The sequence below is a fragment of the Acipenser ruthenus genome, chromosome 21 (genome assembly GCF_902713425.1).
Source record: "Acipenser ruthenus chromosome 21, fAciRut3.2 maternal haplotype, whole genome shotgun sequence".
NCBI classification, from domain to species: domain Eukaryota; kingdom Metazoa; phylum Chordata; class Actinopteri; order Acipenseriformes; family Acipenseridae; genus Acipenser; species Acipenser ruthenus.
This window is the reverse complement of record NC_081209.1, coordinates 1,549,234-1,569,252: the sequence shown is the minus strand read 5'-3', so window position 1 is coordinate 1,569,252 and position 20,019 is coordinate 1,549,234. Positions and strand designations below refer to the sequence as shown.

Sequence of the window (20,019 nt, the reverse complement as noted above, 5' to 3'; positions counted from 1 at the left end):
ACCATGTAAGAACAGGAACAAATTCTAGTTTATACTTTGTTATGACATGGTTGTAGGTGCCTTGAGGTCATACTGTGTGAGGATAAAGAAGAGCTTTCTCACCGACCACTCTGTCCCCCGTCTTCACCCCCATCTTCCTCATGGCAGCAGCGTACAGTGCGACGTCCCGCCTCAGCTCCCTGAACGTCACCTTGGTGATCTCCTCCTTCGCTTCCCCTGCGGGCCACAAAGAGGGGATCAGGACCAACAGCATGCCAGCACTGACAGCATCCAGTGCAGGGGCTGGAACTGCAGTGTACCAGCTAAACACTAACCTGTGTGGCATAGCCAGCTGGGCAAGCAATTGTCTTGCATTCGGAAATTGCTCTTTGCATATTACTTACACAGCCATATTGTGCAACACAAACAATTATAGAGTATCAAAGACTAGAAGTTTGGTCTATAGCATGAGCACACACGCACGCACGTGCACACACACGCTCACACACACGCACACACGCGCACACACACACACTAATGACAATCCGAACGTACACCCAACAAATCTAAATAATACACAAATGATGCATTTTGGTTCATGACATGTCAGCAAACGTCTGATTAAAAAGTTCCACATGCCACATTCACCTGGAGTATTATTTTATAATCAATTTAGCATTACAGGGTCTGATTAAACCAGCTAACAGTCTGTAATATTCTGCTCCCCAGTAAGTGTCTGGGTAAAATCAAATTATGTTTAACTCCTGGAAAGCAGCGTAATTAAATCTGAGGCCCAGCTGCAGATACACTGCCAGCAGGAATGAGTAAGTCTGCACTAAAGCTTTAAATTGAATTCAAATTCAGTAGATTATCGTAAGTAATCTGGATACGCTGCAGTATTCTATTTAAAACCACACCATCTTGAGCACTGGCACTCTGCACAGTATGCACATGGAACTTATATTCATTTGCACCCATCTTAGCTATTTCCATTTAATCGCTAATTAAAATGACTGCTATCTGCGCAATGTACTTTACTAGACGATACCACTGAATAATTGTTATAATCACATTGATGTTGTTTTTGCATTGAATGGGGAAAACAAGATAAACCATCAAACAAGCACGTCAAGGTACTGCCTTCGTATCATCTCAGAATCCCTTTGAAATTTCCGCAGTGTTGTTCATTTGAAATCGCGAGTACATGTTATTTTCTTTTTACTGGCTGCTTTGCCTTTTTTATCAGATACTTGCATAGATGCTGAGTGGTTATCTGTACTTTTTCATATATTGCAGGTGTGTGTTTTTACATCGGCTGTGCCAAGGTGCTTTGGGCTAAGTTTAGGAGCTGCTCTTCAGATGTAGTGTGGCTGGTAATTAGAACGGAGGAGCAGTTTCTGAACTCAGGTCAAAGACCCTTAAAGAAACAGAAGGGTTCAATTCATTGTTATAAAGAATCACTCAGAACCACAGAGAAGCATGTCATTTGAAGCTACTTACTCTTAAATACTTCAATACGTTAGGTAGAGTGGTTGTGAGCTTTGATGCCCCAGAGACTTTTGCTCTTGTAACTCAAAACAAATATGCTGCTGTGTTACTTTTGGAAGAAAATTTAAACAAACATATTGCAGAGAAGAGCCTTTCGTTGAGCTCTAACGTGATGGACTGTGATCCCACGCACTCACTTGCTGCATACAGAGCTATTTTGTCCTGATCTTTGTGCTTCAGAAGATTCTCGGCGTAGTTTAGCTGGCTGCCTCTGAACCATTCAGGAACGTCAGAGATTCTCTTTGTCCGGTCAACCACCTGTGAATAACAGAAGAGCCTGTGAGCTGCTGTCCTGGAAGGAAGAGTTAGAGGAGCAGAGGCAATGCCTTATCTTTACATCTCAACTCTGTGGCTTGCCTCTTGTGCACAGCCTTTAACATGGCATTCTCAAGCCTTGCCAGATCATTGTGCTGTAAATACAAAACTGGTCATTGGAACGTACAAGGCTGAGGAGATGGCCAGGATAAGTCACAGCTGGATTCAGGTTGATCAAACCAAGCCCTGACTGAAATATGTTCACAATGATGTGCCTAACTTTGATGCCCGTCTTTTATGAAAAGATAAAAACGGGCATCAAAGCTAAAGAAATACTGATACTCTTTCATGAACAGCATGAAATAGAGTCCATGGAATATCATGTCCTTGTGTGGGGTGGAAGACGAAGTCATTTCTACGTGGAGCGTGTTCAGGATGTTAACACACACAAGTGCTGACAGATGAAATAAGTTCCAGCGTCCTGATGAGTTGTGACAGTCAAGGCTCCGATATGATGGCTGCTGCCTATTTCTGAACAACCTTGCAATCTGACAGCCCATATAAAACTCTTCTCTAGGAAACCAAACTAGCAGTCTGTCTCACTGAAAACAGACTCACCTCCTCATACATGCGAGAGCACACAATGCCACAGAACCGCCACACCTCCGCCCAGAACTCAGGGTAGTTCTCCACAGACCACTGGTACAGCTCACTGTAGTTCGCTGGAACCACAAAACAAAGAGCATCAGGCTCAGAATCGGAGCAAGTCCACCATCCTCCTTTTCATTAAAGGTTTTGGAGAAAAATGTATTACAGTAAATGGGACAACAAAAATGTAAATACAGTTAGATCTTAATAAAAGTCCACAAATATCATCAAGGCTCTCCGGTGTACCAAAGAGTTCACAAGTGTATGGCAAGCTCTCTGTTCAGACTTACTGTAAATCCATCAGTATTTTGTTAACATGCAGTGTGTCAGCAGAATCTTGACAGTAACCAAGCTTGACTGTATCTTCAAGCTGCACACTAAAGGAATGTGTTACCCATTCATACACTCACTGATTTACAAGGCATGGCATGCCACTGTGTGACCAATTCACTTCATTTGCATACAGTAAGGAGTGTTTACACAGTCCCTGTCCTGTAGATCAGGCTTGGCTGATCGATCAGGAATAGCTGGCAGCTGCTGCACTGGAGTTATTCAGAAGAGTCTGCTCCAGACCAGTGCTGCTATTGCAAAGTCCTGGATAGAGATATTACTCCACTGCAGCACTGTGGTGTTACTCTGCTGTCTTATCATTTCCAATGGAAATTTATTATTATCAAGATTGATTTTATACTGCAGAAGAAGCTTATCCTCAGGTATTGATGGCAAAGCCTGCAAGCTAAACTAATGGGGACATGTCTGTAAAATCGATTAGTTCAGTTCAAATGACAGTATTTATGTAAACCCGTTTATATGATCCTAATAAAAAAAAAAAGTTAAATGTTACGATTATGATTCTTATTACTATTATTAAATAATACTTTAATATTAATTTTGTTGCATGTTCATTTATTTGCAAAATTATATTTTTTAGATTCGACCTAATAACTCAGAAACATACAATACAGTACATTATTAACACTAAGATTATTAATGCATTAATACAGTCTCTAAACAACAAAAAAAAAAAACATGGTCTCATTTAGCTTGCTTGTTTTCAAGAACCCAGGCACCAGACGACAATATAAGAATGAAGCGCCAGAGCTGACATCATTCATCGTGTGCTGTGCATGCTGACGCTACACTAGTATACTTCACCACTTACCCAGTTGCAATCCAAAATCTCTGTTCACCTCTGACCTGAATTTGTCCATCTGGGTATTCTTCTTGGAGTCTGGGTACCACATTACCTTGGACTCCATAATCTCCTCGCCCATTGTTGTCTTTGTGTCTCTGGACATGATGGCAGTAGCCCTGGAACCTGGATAAAACGTTTCTCTCGGGGTAGTAACAGCTCTGATCAGACCCAACACTTCCAGGTTCCTGAAAGAAATGTCACTGCACTTCCTTGACAAGCTCTCAATAACAGCCTCTGTGTGACAGCGCGCAGGCCCCGCCCCCGAACCGCCCCGCCCCGCCCCCGAACCTCCCCGCCCCGCCCCGTAGAGCGCAGAACCTCCACAAACACACGCTACCTCCGTGTCCCTCCCCATTGAGAAATAGACCGGTTTTATTTGTCTAAAATGCCTCACAGTGAGTTTATATAGCGAGCGTTTAACTAAAAGCACAGCAAGTTTTACATAAAATAAAACGGGGAAAATGACGGGGAATCCCAATAGACCTGTAACAAGTTAATAATACGACTACTGAAGCAACTATCGGTTATATGGACGGATAGATAAATGGATATAATTCTCACAGTGCCGACGGTGATTTTCTGTAATAAGCCGACATGGTATGTAAACGTCACCATAACAGAAAGTAAGAGTAGGAGGTGTGCAGCATTTATTGTAATAACGTGGCAGTATCTTTCTCGCCCTTCCATCGGGTCCAGCAAGGAGAAGCTCTCTCAACACAGACCGAGCGCCTCAGCCTTGCCACACGAGGAGCGGAGCGGTACCGTTCAGCAGCGCACCACACTCACACGCTGTGCTGTGATTGGATGAAACAAACCTGGCTCCACATCAGCTGAGAGTTCTCGCCTTGGGGGGCGGGGCGAAGGAATCAGAATAAAATCTATCTCGGCCAATAAAAATGGACGGATGCTGTGAATGCATTACCTAATTGTTCTAATAATCAGAGAGGGGGCGTGACCAATCAGAGTACAAGAATTGGCTAGACTTTAGGGGTGTGCCCAATCACGAGATACTGCTGCATTCGAATGGGCGTTCCTTGTTGCTTATCATTGCAGCTCCAGTCAGAAGAGGCCGATGACAGGGCGTGAGCCGTGAAATCAGAATGTTACGTGGAAGTAAGAGTCTCTGCACACCTCAATAGCCTTTAAAAAAAGTCGTAAAGCAGCACTACAAAATTAAACGAGGGATACATCAAATGAAATAGCAATACAGTGTCAGAATAAAAACAAAAATCTCATTTAGTCTTTTAAAAGCTCACCTTGAGCCCAATACCTGCTGTCATATCAAACTTGGACCTCACATGCGAGGCCGCTGTGAAAGCATTGTGAAAGGGGGTCTCGCCGAGCCAAAGCTCACAGTGCATTGCAACAGCAGTGGCAGTCCTAGATTAGTGCCAAAGCAGCCATTGAGTAATGCGTTATGCGTTATGCAAGAACTATTGGCACATTCTGAGCTCTACTCAAATGATCTAACCAGTGACAGATCTACATACATCTATAGAAGTAAAGTGACTTTAAAGAAGTATGAAACGCCATTCAACCCTTAACAACCTCAAACGTCTGCCACAACATACTGTACAAGGTGAAGGTTCTCCGAAGAAGTTGCAGTAGCCGTGGTAAACGGGATTCATTTTGGCTTGCATGCCCTATTTCATTAAAACAGATTCTGCAAAGCTTAACACATTCCCAAGCTGATGTGTTCCTTAACAACTAACTTGGAAGCATAGAGCTGTGAAAAACCTGGCTTTCACATTTCTAACATGGATATTATATTACATGGCTACATGTCACACAGGCTAGATCAGCCAGTCCTACTTTTATTACTACAAAACCTGAACCAAATATATATTGTTTTACTTACCAAGTTGTTTCTTACTAACTTACTTTCAAAACACAGCATAAAAATAAATGCCCATTTTAAGAAGACCTTCTTACAGGTGCCAACTTATTACCTTGTAACAGAAACCAACAATTCCCACAGAATGGGTCTTCTGTTTTTATTATTTGTTAAACCAAATATCATTATGCATGAATATCAAGTGAAAAGAACCATGCTCAAACTGAAATGAATATGGATGACCAGTAATGACGTTAAAATATTTTTATTTTGTACTTGGATCTTTCAGCTTTATTGTACAACAACGTCTTGAAGTAACTGAGCACGTCCAAACTAAAACAAAATCCACTCCAAAGAACTGCACCTGCACATCTACAAACAAACAAAATCACTCAAGTTACAGAAAAGTATACACACACATATATATATCTCATCAAATTACCATAAAAAAAGAAATCACAGAAGTTAAAATCGACTGATGTTTTTCAGAACTGTTCAGACACCACATTTCAGAGCTCCTGTGAGGAAACAGAAAGCAAAGACTTCGACCAGATTGAAATGAAATGTCCTCCACCAGCAAGTACATGATTCAGAGCTACGAAAACAAGTACACTGGCATTATTATTATTATTATTATTATAGAAACATGACATTAAATACACACGCTCTCATCCTGAATTGTGCTGAGAAATGTCTGCTAAAACACTACCCTAACTTGTGTTGGTAGCTGTGCAACTTCGGTATCATTTGTTTATAAAGAACATGTAGCTTTTAGGCAACTTGCACTAAAAAAAACAAAATAATAATCCATACACTATACACGCTACTCAAAAATACTGCTCATAATAAAACAATTCAGCAGACAGGGTGATTGAGTGTAAAGCAATCCTTATCGGCAGCCCCACACATATCTATCTCTAATCTACCTGACAGTTTACTGACTGTGCTGTCATTACAACAGTATTGTTAAAGAAGAAGGGAGGGGATCATCTGCATGCTTCTTACTGGCATCATCCACAAAGTGTCAAATCATTCATTGTGCATCTGTGCTTAAACTAGTAGCTGCTGCATGGAAGGGAAGCCGTTATCAAATGCATTAGTGGGGTCATCACACCTACATTGCAATACTGTTTGTGGTGTATGCATGTGATGCAACTTAGCCATGAAGCTGAAGTTGATGAAGAAATACTTAATGGTAAATCTTTTACATATTAATAAATGCACACTTGTGAATTCAAACCCTAGCACGTATTTAAGGCCAATGCTGTCTGTTCAAAAGGCCTGGGACGGACAGGCACGGTTTCCAGTGTCACGGGGACAGTGTTTACTTTGTTGCTTTGAGCGACACGCCTTGGGTTGTCATGAAGTGGCACAGACAGCTTTTAATGTCCCAGCATCCTCTCTGCCAAGCCGTCCTGGACGGTTCTGACAGGTATGAAGGAAATAAACAATGCACTAATACCAGAAACACCCAAACAACATGAGGAACACAAGATCCTAAAGCCGTCTGCTCCGGAATCCATGCTCTGTAATCCCTTTAAACAAACTGAATCTGGGTTCTAAAGCTCTGGTTTGCTACAAGTGCATTAGCTGGTGATTCCAGTTCTTACCACAACTATAAACTTGATTAGCGTATTTATTTACTTTTAGTTTGTTACTAAATTATCTAATAAACATCCCCAATATCCTGTGATTAATGGAATGTGTGTCTAAAACATGAAACGTTATGTAAAACAACAACATATACGGCACGACCATGCAAAGAATGCTTGTGAATTACAGCCTTTAGGCAGATTACAGTAGTGGCTGGTTTCACATGTCCTGATTGGCATTAACATTACCTTAGGTAAGGTAGTCCAAGACTAGAGATAACAGGGGGCTGTGGAACTAACAATACAAGTTTAAATATGACAGATTGCATCTTGAGTGGACCAGGACAAGGTTCTTACCAGTGTGCTCAATAGCTTCAGTTACTGTAGTCACGTTTCAGCGCTTTAAAACACACATCTTACCAGTGTACTGAGTACAATTATCAAGTCAAATCTGAGTACTGCATAAAGAAGTGATCAGAATTCTTTCTTTAAAAAACAATACAGATGATACAGAGAGTACTAAAAACAGCTCCCACACCCCCAACTAAAAACTAAGCTAATTACGTCTTCAAGACAATTACAAAAGATGCAAACGATTGCTTTGTTAAAAGGCAGCAATTAAACAGGAGGATGCCGCTGCTACGAGAATGCACACACGTACACTTACAGGCATGCAAATAAATACCCAAGTACAGCGAGTGCTTAAAGGGGTTGTAAATGCAGGACGCAAACAAATCTTTGTGCATTTTCAAACTTCAGACACAGCCATCATCATCACCATTGTAACTGTGACGGTACTTCATGTTCCGAGTTCGGAACATGCATTTCACAGGTTTAATGACGTGCCAGGGGAATTGATTGCTGTGTCAGTTCTAAAAGCAGTGGATCTTACCTGCTGTTCCCTTGCAAGTGCACTTTTCCATTGCGGCTCGTAATTCCATTCACGTTGATGAATTTGACTCTTTGCACGTGACCCAACTCCTACACCCCTGAGGGGTGAAAGTCAGGCTTGTGACTGTGCTCCTTTAGCTCCGGTGTGCATGAGAAGGTTCGTAGTCAAATGTAAAACAGACTCACATCTCAATGCAATGTCAGCTATACATCAAGATGCCCCTTATAAAACATGCCTTGTAAAAGTTTACCACAGTATTCCTGCAGTTCTTCCTCCATGCTTTTCCCATGACTATACTATGCATTTACCACAGCTTACCCTGGTTTGCCACATTTGTTGATATTCTTTACCATACCTTGCTGGTCTTCACAATGCCTACCTATGCTTTTCCATGCACAGTGCTTTATTACGCTTTTACTGTGATAAACTTTTATAAGGGGTCTTCATCTGCACAAATTAAACACTGACCAGCTAAAGGAACAAAACATAGCTGCCCAAATAACAGAATACAGTAGATGCATGCTGCCAAACACATACACAACATCAAATTACAGACCACTCATCTCTCACGTTAAACCACCACAGAACAAGCACCCCAATTCTGAGACACACATCAACTCCTCTAAGGGACTCGGGCATCATGTTGGAAGCAATGTCCTATTCTAACATGGACGGAACCCTAAATATCTATTGTTTTACCCCCCCAATAGAGTGCCACCTATCTAGGGTTAAGTGATAATAAGATACACTGTGATTTGTATTTGTTTGTTTTTTTCTCCCTGAGATCAACTACTGTCTTCCAACATGGCTGCAAGATCCCTTCCCAAAGAGATATCTCTTCCTGATTCGAGAGATATTGCTATGCTGGGACAGCCACAGTCCAATCAGACTGGCGTTTCTCAGTAATTCCACATTGGTCACAATAAATAATATTTCAGACTACAGCGTTAGAAATCCAGTGTACGTTTCAAGCTTAAAATAATTGGATTCCGGTTTAGTCACTGGGAGATGTTATGGGTTTGATTATGCGGTGTGTGAGTCACCTGCTCCTTCAATTGATGTCTGCTTGAGAGCAGGCCTACACTGTAAAACCAATGCTTTGTGAACAGGGGGCAAGGTTATTTTCAGCTACATTGCATCTGGCTTCACAAAGTACCTTTTTGACCTCATCCAGGGGGGGGAGCTGCTCTCCAATGACATCATAAAGAACCCCCCCAATTATAAATGTGTTGTGGGGACAGCATCCCCCTCAATTTTCTTTTTTTTTACATTTTACATTTAAAACAAGTACAAACTCTGCTTAAAAAGACCACATGACATGACATTCCAAAAATAAAAAGATACTATTTAGGACTCTATTGTTTGATTTGACAGAAATGCTTCAATACACCTAACACATGGCAGGCCGATGCTGGTGTGAAGGCTCTAGATACTAGTGTGCCAGTTTCAGACTCGGTAGCTAAGTAGCCAAGGACCTACACAACGAAGCGAGAACAGCATTTAAGAGGTTTGCAATACTGGTGTAGAAAATAAGACTCCCACTTGCATAGCCATCTGTGCCTTTCCATGTATTCCAAGAGCTAATAGTTTAAATAAGCTCGTCGTAAAACCTGGAACAGCTCAAATTTCAATACAAGGGGAGCCTTTTCTTCCATCCCTCTATTACAAAACATTGTGCCTTTTAATACCAAACACAAACATGTGCAATCAATCTTCCAGTTCTAGTTTCAGAAACAAGTGAAGCGGATATTTCTATGGACAGGATCTGTCTCTAAACCCAGCAGAGATACTATTTTACTGGAACGACTGGTGGACACTTAATCAAGGATTGCTCAGGTTTTTGTGTGCGCGAGTGTTTGAGTGTGCGTGTAGTCTATACAAAATTCAATGTGCCGACATCTAGAAAAGTGTGCAAGCAATACAGAAATACTACTCTAAGAAAGAGGTTGTTTTTTCACATTACTGTACCTAGCAACTCCAGTGATTTAAATTGTACAGCCTTTACGAATCATGCACATGTGGTCTTTGTAACAACAACTATTAATGATCATTATAATAATACTACTACTAATACTGCGTGGCTTTGCTTGTGGCCGGGGGTCCACCTCACTTGTCTTGCTGGTGTCGGAGGGAGCAGAGACCCCCGCCCTGCTCCCTCATTACTGCTCGCTGGAGTGGTCCAGGCTCTCGATGACCCGGCTCAGCCGGATGTTGAGCAGGCGGATCTGGCTGTCCAGGTGGTCGATCTTGTCCTCCAGGGTGCTGCCCCCCTTCCTCCAGTAGGAGCCCATGGGGCCGGTCATGAAGTAGATGGCCATGACGAAGCAGAGCGGCAGCACGGCCCGCTCGGGGTCCCCCTCGAACTTCTGCAGGATGTAGAGGCAGGACAGGGCGAAGAGCGCCACGCGCACCAGCCAGAAGAAACGTCCGAAGGCCACGTGGAGGAGGTAGAAGAAGCAGCCCAGGAAGAGGGAGAGGAACCAGTAGGCGAGCAGGACCGCGGCCACCAGGAGGAGAGCCCTGGCCGGAGAGCTGGCCACCGAGGCGGGGCTGAAGTAGTGACTCAGGTTGGACGCTGGAACACAAACACACAGCCGTTACCTGAAGTAAGCACAGTCGTGACGTCACGTGCGGTTTTACTGGCTTGCACGGGATGACATCATTGTACTGAAGCACGAACGTCCGTACGGTTAGGGGTCCAGGGACGGACTTAAAAAAGACAAGGTCAATCATCTACAGGTAACGACCCCTGTGAAGAAAGTTAGGCTATTACAAACATCTGTTTTTGGCTCCAAACTGTAACACATGTAAGGTGGAATGGGCCTTTTGGGTATGTATTGAGGTTCTATTTTGCCCAGAATCGCTCAGACTGATTGAAATTTATATTGCCGTTTAAGGCAGGTTTCAAGCTTGTAGCTTCGACAGCATCTATGTGTGGGATATTGACCTCTCTAGTAGGAACCTGATTGGTTGAGCCGGGGTTTGAACACTGAGCACGCTGCTCGTGCTTCACAGAGTGTATTAAAGTGGATTGCAACACAAGGTATCCCTGCTGCAGGGACTGAGGTGGAGCGAGGAAGGCTCTAGTGCCTGGAACAGGGCCGGCACAATCCACAAAACTTACAGTCGATCCCCAAGACGTCCAAGAGGTCAGTCCAGATTCTCCAGACGGTGTCCAGCAGCACGTCCACACCGTGCACAAACCGCTCCGTGGTCTTCGAGAAGAACTGAGGAGAACATGCAAGAAGGGGACTTGAAATTCAGAGTTCATTCTCGCGAGAGCCAGCGAGAGCCCGCGGGGCAGGCAATGCTCTATAACTAGGGCTTCTGTTTTTATGGTTTTATTCATTTCATTTTTCGCTGCTTACTTTTTAGCTATTTTCCAGTTAAATGGGGCTTTCGCTTTTTATATATTGTATGAAATTATTGTTTTCATTTTTGCCACAATTTGCAATTCTGTTTTAAATTCCACGAGCGTGTAAATACTGTGTACTGTAATATAGCTTTAAATCTCATGAGCAAGAACATCTCGTTTTAAATCTCGCAAGCGTGTTACAATCCTCCAGTAGAAATGCCACTCAGTGCGAGATACATGTCAGGGACACTGCCCAGCTGCACTGGGAAATGATTTTTGTTCAGGTGTTATTTCACAGGGAAAGGGGTCACGTCAACGTGAATCGCGTTACCATGTCCAGTGTTTCTGGCGTGTTTATTTGATATACACCGACTTCAGTTTTTTCTTATCTGGGGTGTTTTATCGGTTAAAACCGAAAATCAGAAGCCCTCATTATAACTCTGTATAATTCCATCTAGGGGAGCTGAAGGAGTATTTTAATATTTCTCCGTCAGATTTGCTGCACGGTGCTAAAGCTGCAGTGCATGTCAGTGGGGTGTTACTAATTCAACTTCCAATAAAAAGCAGGAATGTGCTGGGGGGGGTTAATACATTCTCACAGCTTAACTTTTTCTACTCGGACTCTTTTGTGCACTGTTCCATAGATCATCATCTAAATGATATACTGTATACTGTATGTCAGGATCATTTATATTTCCCAGAATATAGCTGTTGTTGTTGTTTGGTGACACAGTTGTTAATTCTGTGGTTTCCATAATAGAATACAGTGACATCGTGGTAACTCCTTTACCACAACACACTCTCACACACACTCACTCTCTCTCTCTCTCTCTCTCTCTCTCTCTATATATATATATATATATGTATATATAATTTTCTTTTTTAATACAATTTAATTAATTCGTACTTTATTGGTCTAGCTCAGGCCAAATAATATAATAATGAAAAATAATAATACAAAAAAAAAAGATAATAATAATTAATACTAGTATTACAAATTGAAGATACATCAAACACACACACACACATTTTTTAAATATATGTATTATTTCTCCGTATTTAATAAACGGCATGCATTTGGTCGCGCATTCTATGAATATCCATTTCCTGACTGTGTACAGACTGAAAACTGAAACACCCCGAATTGCAATGCTTGCAGGTCCCCGGCGCACTGTTTACTGCTTTACTTCATTGTTACATACAGATGCACGTTTACCTTATGCAGTCCTCGGATATTGTCCTCTCCGAAGATGTTGCTTAGGGTTTGGTACATCCCGTTCGCCGCCCTCCGAAAACTGTTCTGTGAGCTGGAGCTGCGATGGCTCCTCGCCGCCTCCGCACAAAGCAAGCCGGTCAGCAGGACAGTGACCACCAGCAACAGCTTCACGCACTTCATGATTTGCAAGATGCACAATCAATTATTTTAGTTACAAGTTACGATAATTAGCTGGACCCAAGAGACTGCACAATGCTAACCCCGGAAGAACCTGCTCCCACTGTGGTTACTGGTAGAGACACACAGCCTTCCGCCTTGCTTAAGAATCGAAACCCCTCTCTGCTGCCACCTGTCGACGACACCACACCTGTGATGGCACGGTGCAGGTGTGGAATAAGAGTACCTACCACAACAGCACCTTACCTATCACTCTGCGTCAAACTTCAAGACATCCCATCAGACCTCTACTCCAAACGCGTGTCACCGAATCTATGTAGTGTGTTACAGCAGTGCTTAATTTACAATATCATTTTACAGACAGTGGAAGCTGACATTCATTGCTTGCATCTGTATCAGTAAATGCAATTCATTATAAAACAACGACACCATTCAGTGCTATTCACAGCGCACACACATTGTAATAAATGAAGATGCTTGTGTTATGTTCGCGTTCATTAGTTGCGTGTGCTGCATTTGCAGTTCGAAATGTTCTCACCGTGTCCCCATCTACTGGTAAAAACGTTGCGGAACTCCTGTTTCGTGTCCGAATATCAAGCCGGGGTGGTTTCTTGTAACACATTGTTTTTTAAATGCACTCCGGAAGTGCCGTGTTGTGTCGGAGTGCTTGATTTTATTATCGTTATATTCCGAGTTTGTTTGGAGCAGTTCATCGCCTTGCAGTAGCGGGATAACCGTTCTGTTACAGTATATTCTGCCGAGGAGTGTATTTACGACGCCGGCAAAATGGGGAAAAGGCAGCACCAAAAAGATAAAATGTGAGTCGTCTTTGTTGACAAACGTGTTTTTAAATAACAGTACATCACGAAACGCTAATGTTATATAATTCCTATACATCTTTGTGTACGGTAATATCGACAGATCAACACATGACATGCATTGTTAGGCAGTCACACACCACGCTGTGCTTGCACAGTGTCCCTGCGGTTCAAGTTTGTTGATGTAACTTCTGTTGTCTTTGCCAGGTACATCACGTGTGCTGAGTACACTCATTTGTACGGGGGAAAGAAACCAGGTACGAAACGAGATGTGCTGAACTTGATCAGCTTTATTCACACCGGATATTATTAAGGCAGACGTTACTGCCAGTACGGAAGCGGCCAGTAGCTGCACAAAACATTCTTCATAAAACCGCCCGTTTCACTTTCTCAAAACTCAAAGTCAATTAAATATGTGTCTGTCTTCTGTCCTGGTGTTAAGCTACTGGCAGCGGTCTTCTGGGGACTTCTTACTGGCAGTATGACTGTACTGGTAATAGTGCTACAGCTGTACTTTGTTTTCCTATACTTTTGTAAATAAGTTTATAATTTTATTTTCCGCATTGTGTTGTCTTTATATTAATAAAGGTCAAGGATGAGAGATGTGGTAGAATTAAGCGTACCCTACCCGCTGAATGAAGTGTTTTATTCCACTCACGATCCTTAATATTTTTTTTTTGCCTCCTCCAGAAATTCCAAAATCCAATTTCAGACGTTTGCCTTTCGATCACTGCAGGTCAGTGAAGATTTATCACAACGCTTGTTGTATCTTCCATACCTATATATCAATACTCCACCGCAAGATTAGTTGAAAATACTGAAATAAACGAGTACAATTCTTTAGCACACGTATTATTCTAATATTTCTGTACACATTAATATCTCATAGCTATCAGCAACTTTTGACTAGATGTTTATTGAAGTGCCGTTTTCAGTGATATGAATTCTTGGCTAAACCTGCTCTGTGTCACTTATGCAAATGAGTGCGTTAACAGGAGTGCTGCATATACATGCCGCACAGTACTTAATTAGCACCTGCCAAGGTCATTAATTGGCAGGGAGTAAAAAAGCATTTTGAATGAGTGGCAGGCAAATTAACATGCAGAATTGATTCCTATGAACAGCCGTCAGTCTTTCTCATCCTTTCTGGTTTTATTTAAGTACATTTGCAGAGTTGAAGGTGGGATGTATTTCAGTTGTTTTGTTGTCACAGTCTATGTGATCATCGTTGATCTCTCTCTACTCCTCAGTTTGTCTCTGCAGCCGTTTGAGTACCCCATGTGCACACCTGAAGGGCATGTCTTTGACCTCCTGTAAGTGTTTTACCTTTAAGCTCGTGTGTGATCAGAGGAATACCTTTAGCAAGAAACTAGAGCATAGAAATGCAAAATGGGGAAAGCAGTGATCCACTAAAAGAGCTCTCAAAAAATAAAGAAATGCATGGGGAACTGTGCAGGAATGTATAGAGCAATCCAGAGTTTTGTATTGATTGACACTGACTGCCAGTATGATCGCTGTAGAAAATGTGCTGGACACAAATTAATCTGATGGTTCCTTTCCTTTACTGTGCAGGAGTATAGTTCCATGGGTTAAGAAGTTTGGGACCAACCCAGCCACGGGAGAGGTATGTTTTGCGAGCGGAACTTTAAAATGCTTCTTGCAATGAGTGAAGTAAAGCACTTCATTGATGCGTAAGAACCTATTGCACAAGGAGTCCTCGGTAATCTGAAATATGGATAAACACCCTCTTGTCCACTAGATGGCGTGGGATACCCTCAAATACACACAGTAAATGCCGTCAGATATGAGTGTTTTGCAGTACCCTACAATGTCGTTTTCAGACTCCTCTGCAGCACCCCCTACAGCTGTACTAGCTGAAGGCACTGAAGGTTGTATTCTCCTTGAGTGTCTGCAGCTGCATGTTTGCGGCTGTGATTTTAGCTGTCAGGGTAAATCTTCCTCCCTCTCTGCAGCTGCATGACAGGGAAGGCCTCAAGGCCAGAGACAGACAGTGAACAACTGAAGCTTTTCAAGCACGTGACTGCTGTGCCAGGAGACGGTCCTTTACCATGTAGGTTACCTTGAAAACGACACCAACGCTCATCTTTCCTGCCTCTATTTTTGGACCTACTAACGGAGAAGAAAAAAAAAAGAAACCTTTTTATTAGGATTTCTGCGCTAGCCAAACAAACATTTGATGCCATAAGGGACTACTCTCTTAACATTGTACTATGAAGGTAAAATAGCACCGGACAATGATGCCGTGAGTCTTGAGGTATTCAACTGAGACCATGAAGGAGGGTCACAGTGTCTTGTAACAACTCAGAGGAGTGAACAGCTTATTATTTCTTTAGCTGATTGCACTGTGACTAACCTAGTAATAACAGCCATGCTTCAATGGCAGAGGGAGAGATGTGTCACCCCCCGGTCAGTTTCTTATTAGACCCGAGCGAATGTAATTGTGTGTAATTGTAAATTACAAGCGTCTAGAGCAAACCTCTGTCCGCAGTCTTGCAATAATGAGGTCAGCGCTGCAGGGCTGTATACATTGGGGCTAATCAAGCTTGTAGTAAAACCTGGAATGGGTAAAACTGCTATGCAATAGCAGTCTTATTTCCATCCCTGTTAGTTTAAGACTACCATTGCATAGCAGCCGAGCCAGTCCAGTGTGAGCCTGATTAGACACACCTGATCCTAGTCTGATGCACCATGCATCTTTTCTGCAGGTACCTTTCAGTGAAGACACACCGGAGAACATGGAATAGCTCAAACTGTCCCTTGCTGTCAATTGAAGAGATCTTGATAGTTATTGTTCTCTGTATTGTTTTTTGGGTGCTTTGGTGGCTCAGCTGCTGGTTTGAAAACACGAGGTAACACACAGTAGCATAAAAAGCGAGAAGAGGAGAAAGGTAGACGCCATCACAATGGCATGTGAGACTGGATTAGGTCCAGACTCTGCACTCCAGGGTTCCCAGACCTGCGTCCTGCTATCACGTCAACCACGGGTTCATTTGAGACCAATAGTCTGTATCACGGAGAGCCAGCTGCTCTGTTCCACTAACCCCCGGGGCTCAGAACAATCCTGCTTTGTTTACCCGTGAAACACGACCACAGTCTCTGCAGGGGTGATATCTGCTGCAGGGCATGCATGCCGCTCTAGATGTCTTGGCTTGATTAGGTGCTCTACAAGCCTAACTCTTGTTTTTGTTGTTGTTAATACTTGTTTAAGAGTGTGTTTGGGCCAGTGCCTGCCTATCACAATGTTTCCTGGGGCTGAGATGAAGAGGACTCATGGGTACTGTGTGATTGAAGCCAGGCTGACACCTGCTGGCAGAGAGGAGTAGCCAATAGCAGAGACGAGAGGGTTCAGACACTTCTATCAGACTTGAACAGCTTCCATATCCCTCTGCCATCCTAAACGCATATATTATTCTACCCATAAAGATATTGTCTCCTTTATCTGTACAGTATTTGAACAATGCTGTGCTTTAAGCTGTGAAATATATATATATATGCATTTTAAATCAATATTTTTCTGTGTTCTGATCAATTAGAACCCCTGCTAAAGGTTCTGCTCACTGTTGCGTGTCCCTCGGTGCTGGGTTTACGTATGTTCTGGTTCCAGTTCTACCTTCTCCTGTTATTTAAAGACATTGCGGGGGTGATGCAGGTTACCAGCGCTGCTCTGCTGTAGTTTTGATGCTAATCTGAGACCAGGAATGACGTTAAACTTTCCCTCCCTCCCCTTTGTGTGCGATTTTGCTGCATCACGGTTTCCATGGCAATTGAACAGAGTCATAATAACGGCTCTCCGGGTTGTTAAATGTTCTGTTTTTCAGTGAATCATTTATTTGTCCTTCATGGTAATCAAAAGCAACAGCTCTGAGTGCTGTGGAAGAGAAGTACTGGTATCAGTTGGAAGTTTTTGCTCTGTGGAAAGACTTGAAACCAGAACAACGTGTCCCTTCCAGTGTGCTAATTGTATATCAAATGCATACAGAAAGGAAGTTGGGTCCATTGCTAAGAGGGTAGTGTTGCTTTAGCAGGAGAGGCTAGTTATCTCCATGAACCCAAAACTGAACCACACACTGCCATGCCTCTCAGACATTGCCTGTATGTTAAATAGCTGATGGTCTGTATAACCCTGCTGAGGTTAAGTCCCTCGAGTCCTTTTGAACTGTATGTTGTCTCCTTGTCAGAAGAGCATGACTAGGAGGGGTCACACTTTGGCTAGTGCGTGCTATACAGGGCTGAATGCATCTAGTTAACTGAGACAAGGGGCATGATTTTTCCACAGGGGGGGGGGGGCAAATTGCCCAAGTCGTACCTTTTCAGTTCGTCCATAGTGGAATAAATAGACCCTGGTTTTACTGAATGGATTTTTACAGCTGCTGACTGCAACAACACTTCTGAATCCGCTTAATTTGATCTTTGCACAGAATTCTCTGTTTGCTGTTCCTCAGATCATCTCCAGGTTTGTTTACAGCAGTGCGTGCAGCTTAATGTGAAGAAAAGTGGCTTCACACATCCAGCGTGGGCCTCGAGTCTCAGGAATAGGGTTCATCCAAGTACAATCCTGGGGCAGGTTGTTCTGAGGGAGCAGTGCATTTCATTGCTTTCATCCCAGAGATATTGTGTGATGGGAAAGCTCTGAAGTGCTGTGGGGGGGCGGGATTATTAGGGTTTCAATGTAATATGAATGTATTTCAAAGATTGGAGTAAATAATGCATCAGTAGCATTGTCATCTGCCTGAAGAGAACTCGCAGTGTCATTATTAATATGCATGTGCTATATTTATTTATTTTTCAGAAACTGGAAGCGAAATCACTTATCAAACTGAACTTCTTCAAAAACAGTGAAGGTACCTTGTATATGTATCAGTCCCTCTTGGAATGGCATTTCTTTTAGTTTAGCGTGGTGGTTAAAACCATGCCCCTTAGCCTCCACCCACTGAATACTGAACTCTACAGATCCCTGTGTGTGCACTGAGAAACGTTTCTTCTGTGATTTACCAACCTTACAACAATAACTGCATTGTATCTGCATGCATGTGCCAGTGTAATACTTTGGAATCTGTACTGCACAGCGCAAATAAATTGTCAGTTCTAGCACTGACCAGATAATTTTTTTGTATTACTATGTATTATATTATTATGACAATACAGAGTCTGTTGTATACAAGTGAACAAAAAAGACATCAGGTTTCTGTGTGCAGCACACATGTTTCTCAGAATGACACAGTTTACATCACAGGTAAGTCAACAGCTCCAAACCCTTCACTGTTTCATCCTGGTCTAGTTTCTGTATTCATCATAAGTGTGAACACACACATACGCACTCCCGTTCTTCAGAGAAACCGAACATCTCAGCTCAACATCAGAGTAAACCCTGACAGTGAGGAGTACGGCCCGCAGTGGTGACCTGTGTGCCATCGCTGTAGCGGCTGTTCTGTACACATCTGAAGCGTTTCACTTCTCGTTCTCTCGTACTGAAATCCCTGTGGGTTAGCAGCTTTGCTTCTCGTGTCTCAATGGGATTCCTGCTTGTACAGCCGGCAGGGCTTCCGCAGCTTCCACTTGCCCTGCACCAGATACAGCTTCAATTCAATTCCAGAAAAAGAAATCCAGCCAAGCTAATGTAAGGTAGAAATGAGTAACTGGCGTGCGAGAGAGCCAGGCTGTGAATTATTATAAGCTGCAGTAGTTAATATGCAGTACAGGATTTTGTAACAGGTTGTTTTCAGGGTATGTATTTTGAGCCAGGTTTTGGTATGAATTAATTCGACACAGCTGAACTTGTGATCTGCTTCACTGTTTTAGGTGATACGCTGATTCCAAATCCTGCAATGCGTTTGATTCTAGGTTGGCTTTTCTTAATGCCAGTAACATAGTAGTTAACTAGTTAGATATATCTGAATTCTCCCTTTTATTGTGCCCGTCATTCTCCAGTATAGAGTACCCATGGGTGTGCTCTTTGAACCACACCCCACTAATACAGAATGGTTAACAGATGGAAATAAGACTCCTATTTCATAGCAATGTGATCTATTCCTGCTTGTACTATGTTCAATAAGACACAGCTGAGAGTTTAAGACACAGCCAAGCTTGTTACCTGTACACTGTGGCAGTTATGACCTTGAATGGATGACTCTGCTGTGCAATAGGAGTCTTATTTCCATCCCTGTGGTTCCTTTGCTGGCTATTCACCAGATATTTTTTTTTGCATACATTTTTAGGAAAGTACCACTGCCCCGTCCTCTACACAGTGTTCACAGACAACTCTCACATCGTCACCAACAAGAAGACTGGAAATGTGTTTTCTCACGAGGTAATTAGTCTTTTTTTTTTTTTTTTGGCATCTGTTGTGACACTAATCTAAAGTTTCAAGTGGCGTTTCTTATTTTATATATTAACTTTGATAATGTCGTGTTTCGTTCCTTTTTATATATTGTATCTTCCAAGTTCTGTTTGTTTTTGAATCCCCCTCTTATTGGAAAATTGGGATTTGAG

General features: G+C 42.5%; 3 protein-coding genes across 3 annotated transcripts in view; 1 reads left to right on the top strand and 2 right to left on the bottom strand.

Moving 5' to 3' along the window:
• Positions 1-3,859, bottom strand: part of LOC117428490 (acetoacetyl-CoA synthetase) — a 28,731-nt gene extending 24,872 nt beyond the window's left edge. Inside the window, exons 1-4 of the mRNA XM_058994200.1 lie at positions 3,593-3,859; positions 2,401-2,504; positions 1,665-1,785; positions 103-216 (exon numbers count right to left, since the gene is read on the bottom strand). Of these exons, the coding sequence (XP_058850183.1) occupies positions 103-216; positions 1,665-1,785; positions 2,401-2,504; positions 3,593-3,728 (475 nt within the window). The 5' untranslated portion in view covers positions 3,729-3,859. The remainder of the gene's footprint in view (positions 1-102; positions 217-1,664; positions 1,786-2,400; positions 2,505-3,592) is intronic.
• Positions 3,860-5,708: 1,849 nt separating this feature from the next.
• Positions 5,709-13,044, bottom strand: LOC117428333 (BRI3-binding protein-like). The gene is made up of 3 exons (XM_058994199.1): positions 12,515-13,044; positions 11,068-11,170; positions 5,709-10,518 (listed from the first exon to the last, which is right to left on the bottom strand). The coding sequence occupies exons 1-3, from the start codon at positions 12,692-12,694 to the stop codon at positions 10,103-10,105; spliced, it is 699 nt and encodes a 232-aa protein (XP_058850182.1). The 5' UTR covers positions 12,695-13,044; the 3' UTR covers positions 5,709-10,102.
• A 277-nt stretch (positions 13,045-13,321) lies between these two features.
• The window catches only part of LOC117428332 (RING-type E3 ubiquitin-protein ligase PPIL2-like), a 28,086-nt gene continuing 21,388 nt past the window's right edge, over positions 13,322-20,019 (top strand). The window contains exons 1-7 of the mRNA XM_034047209.3: positions 13,322-13,509; positions 13,717-13,766; positions 14,200-14,245; positions 14,760-14,822; positions 15,082-15,133; positions 18,320-18,371; positions 19,746-19,837. Of these exons, the coding sequence (XP_033903100.3) occupies positions 13,478-13,509; positions 13,717-13,766; positions 14,200-14,245; positions 14,760-14,822; positions 15,082-15,133; positions 18,320-18,371; positions 19,746-19,837 (387 nt within the window). The 5' untranslated portion in view covers positions 13,322-13,477. The remainder of the gene's footprint in view (positions 13,510-13,716; positions 13,767-14,199; positions 14,246-14,759; positions 14,823-15,081; positions 15,134-18,319; positions 18,372-19,745; positions 19,838-20,019) is intronic.

Excerpts from the sequence above, each read along its gene's own strand:
- LOC117428333 (XM_058994199.1), bottom strand. The coding sequence starts at position 12,694 with ATGAAGTGCGTGAAGCTGTTGCTGGTGGTCACTGTCCTGCTGACCGGC. Across the intron at positions 11,171-12,514 it reads ATATCCGAGGACTGCATAAG|TTCTTCTCGAAGACCACGGA; the intron begins GTAAACGTGCAT and ends TGTTCTCCTCAG. Across the intron at positions 10,519-11,067 it reads GGACGTCTTGGGGATCGACT|CGTCCAACCTGAGTCACTAC; the intron begins GTAAGTTTTGTG and ends TTTGTGTTCCAG.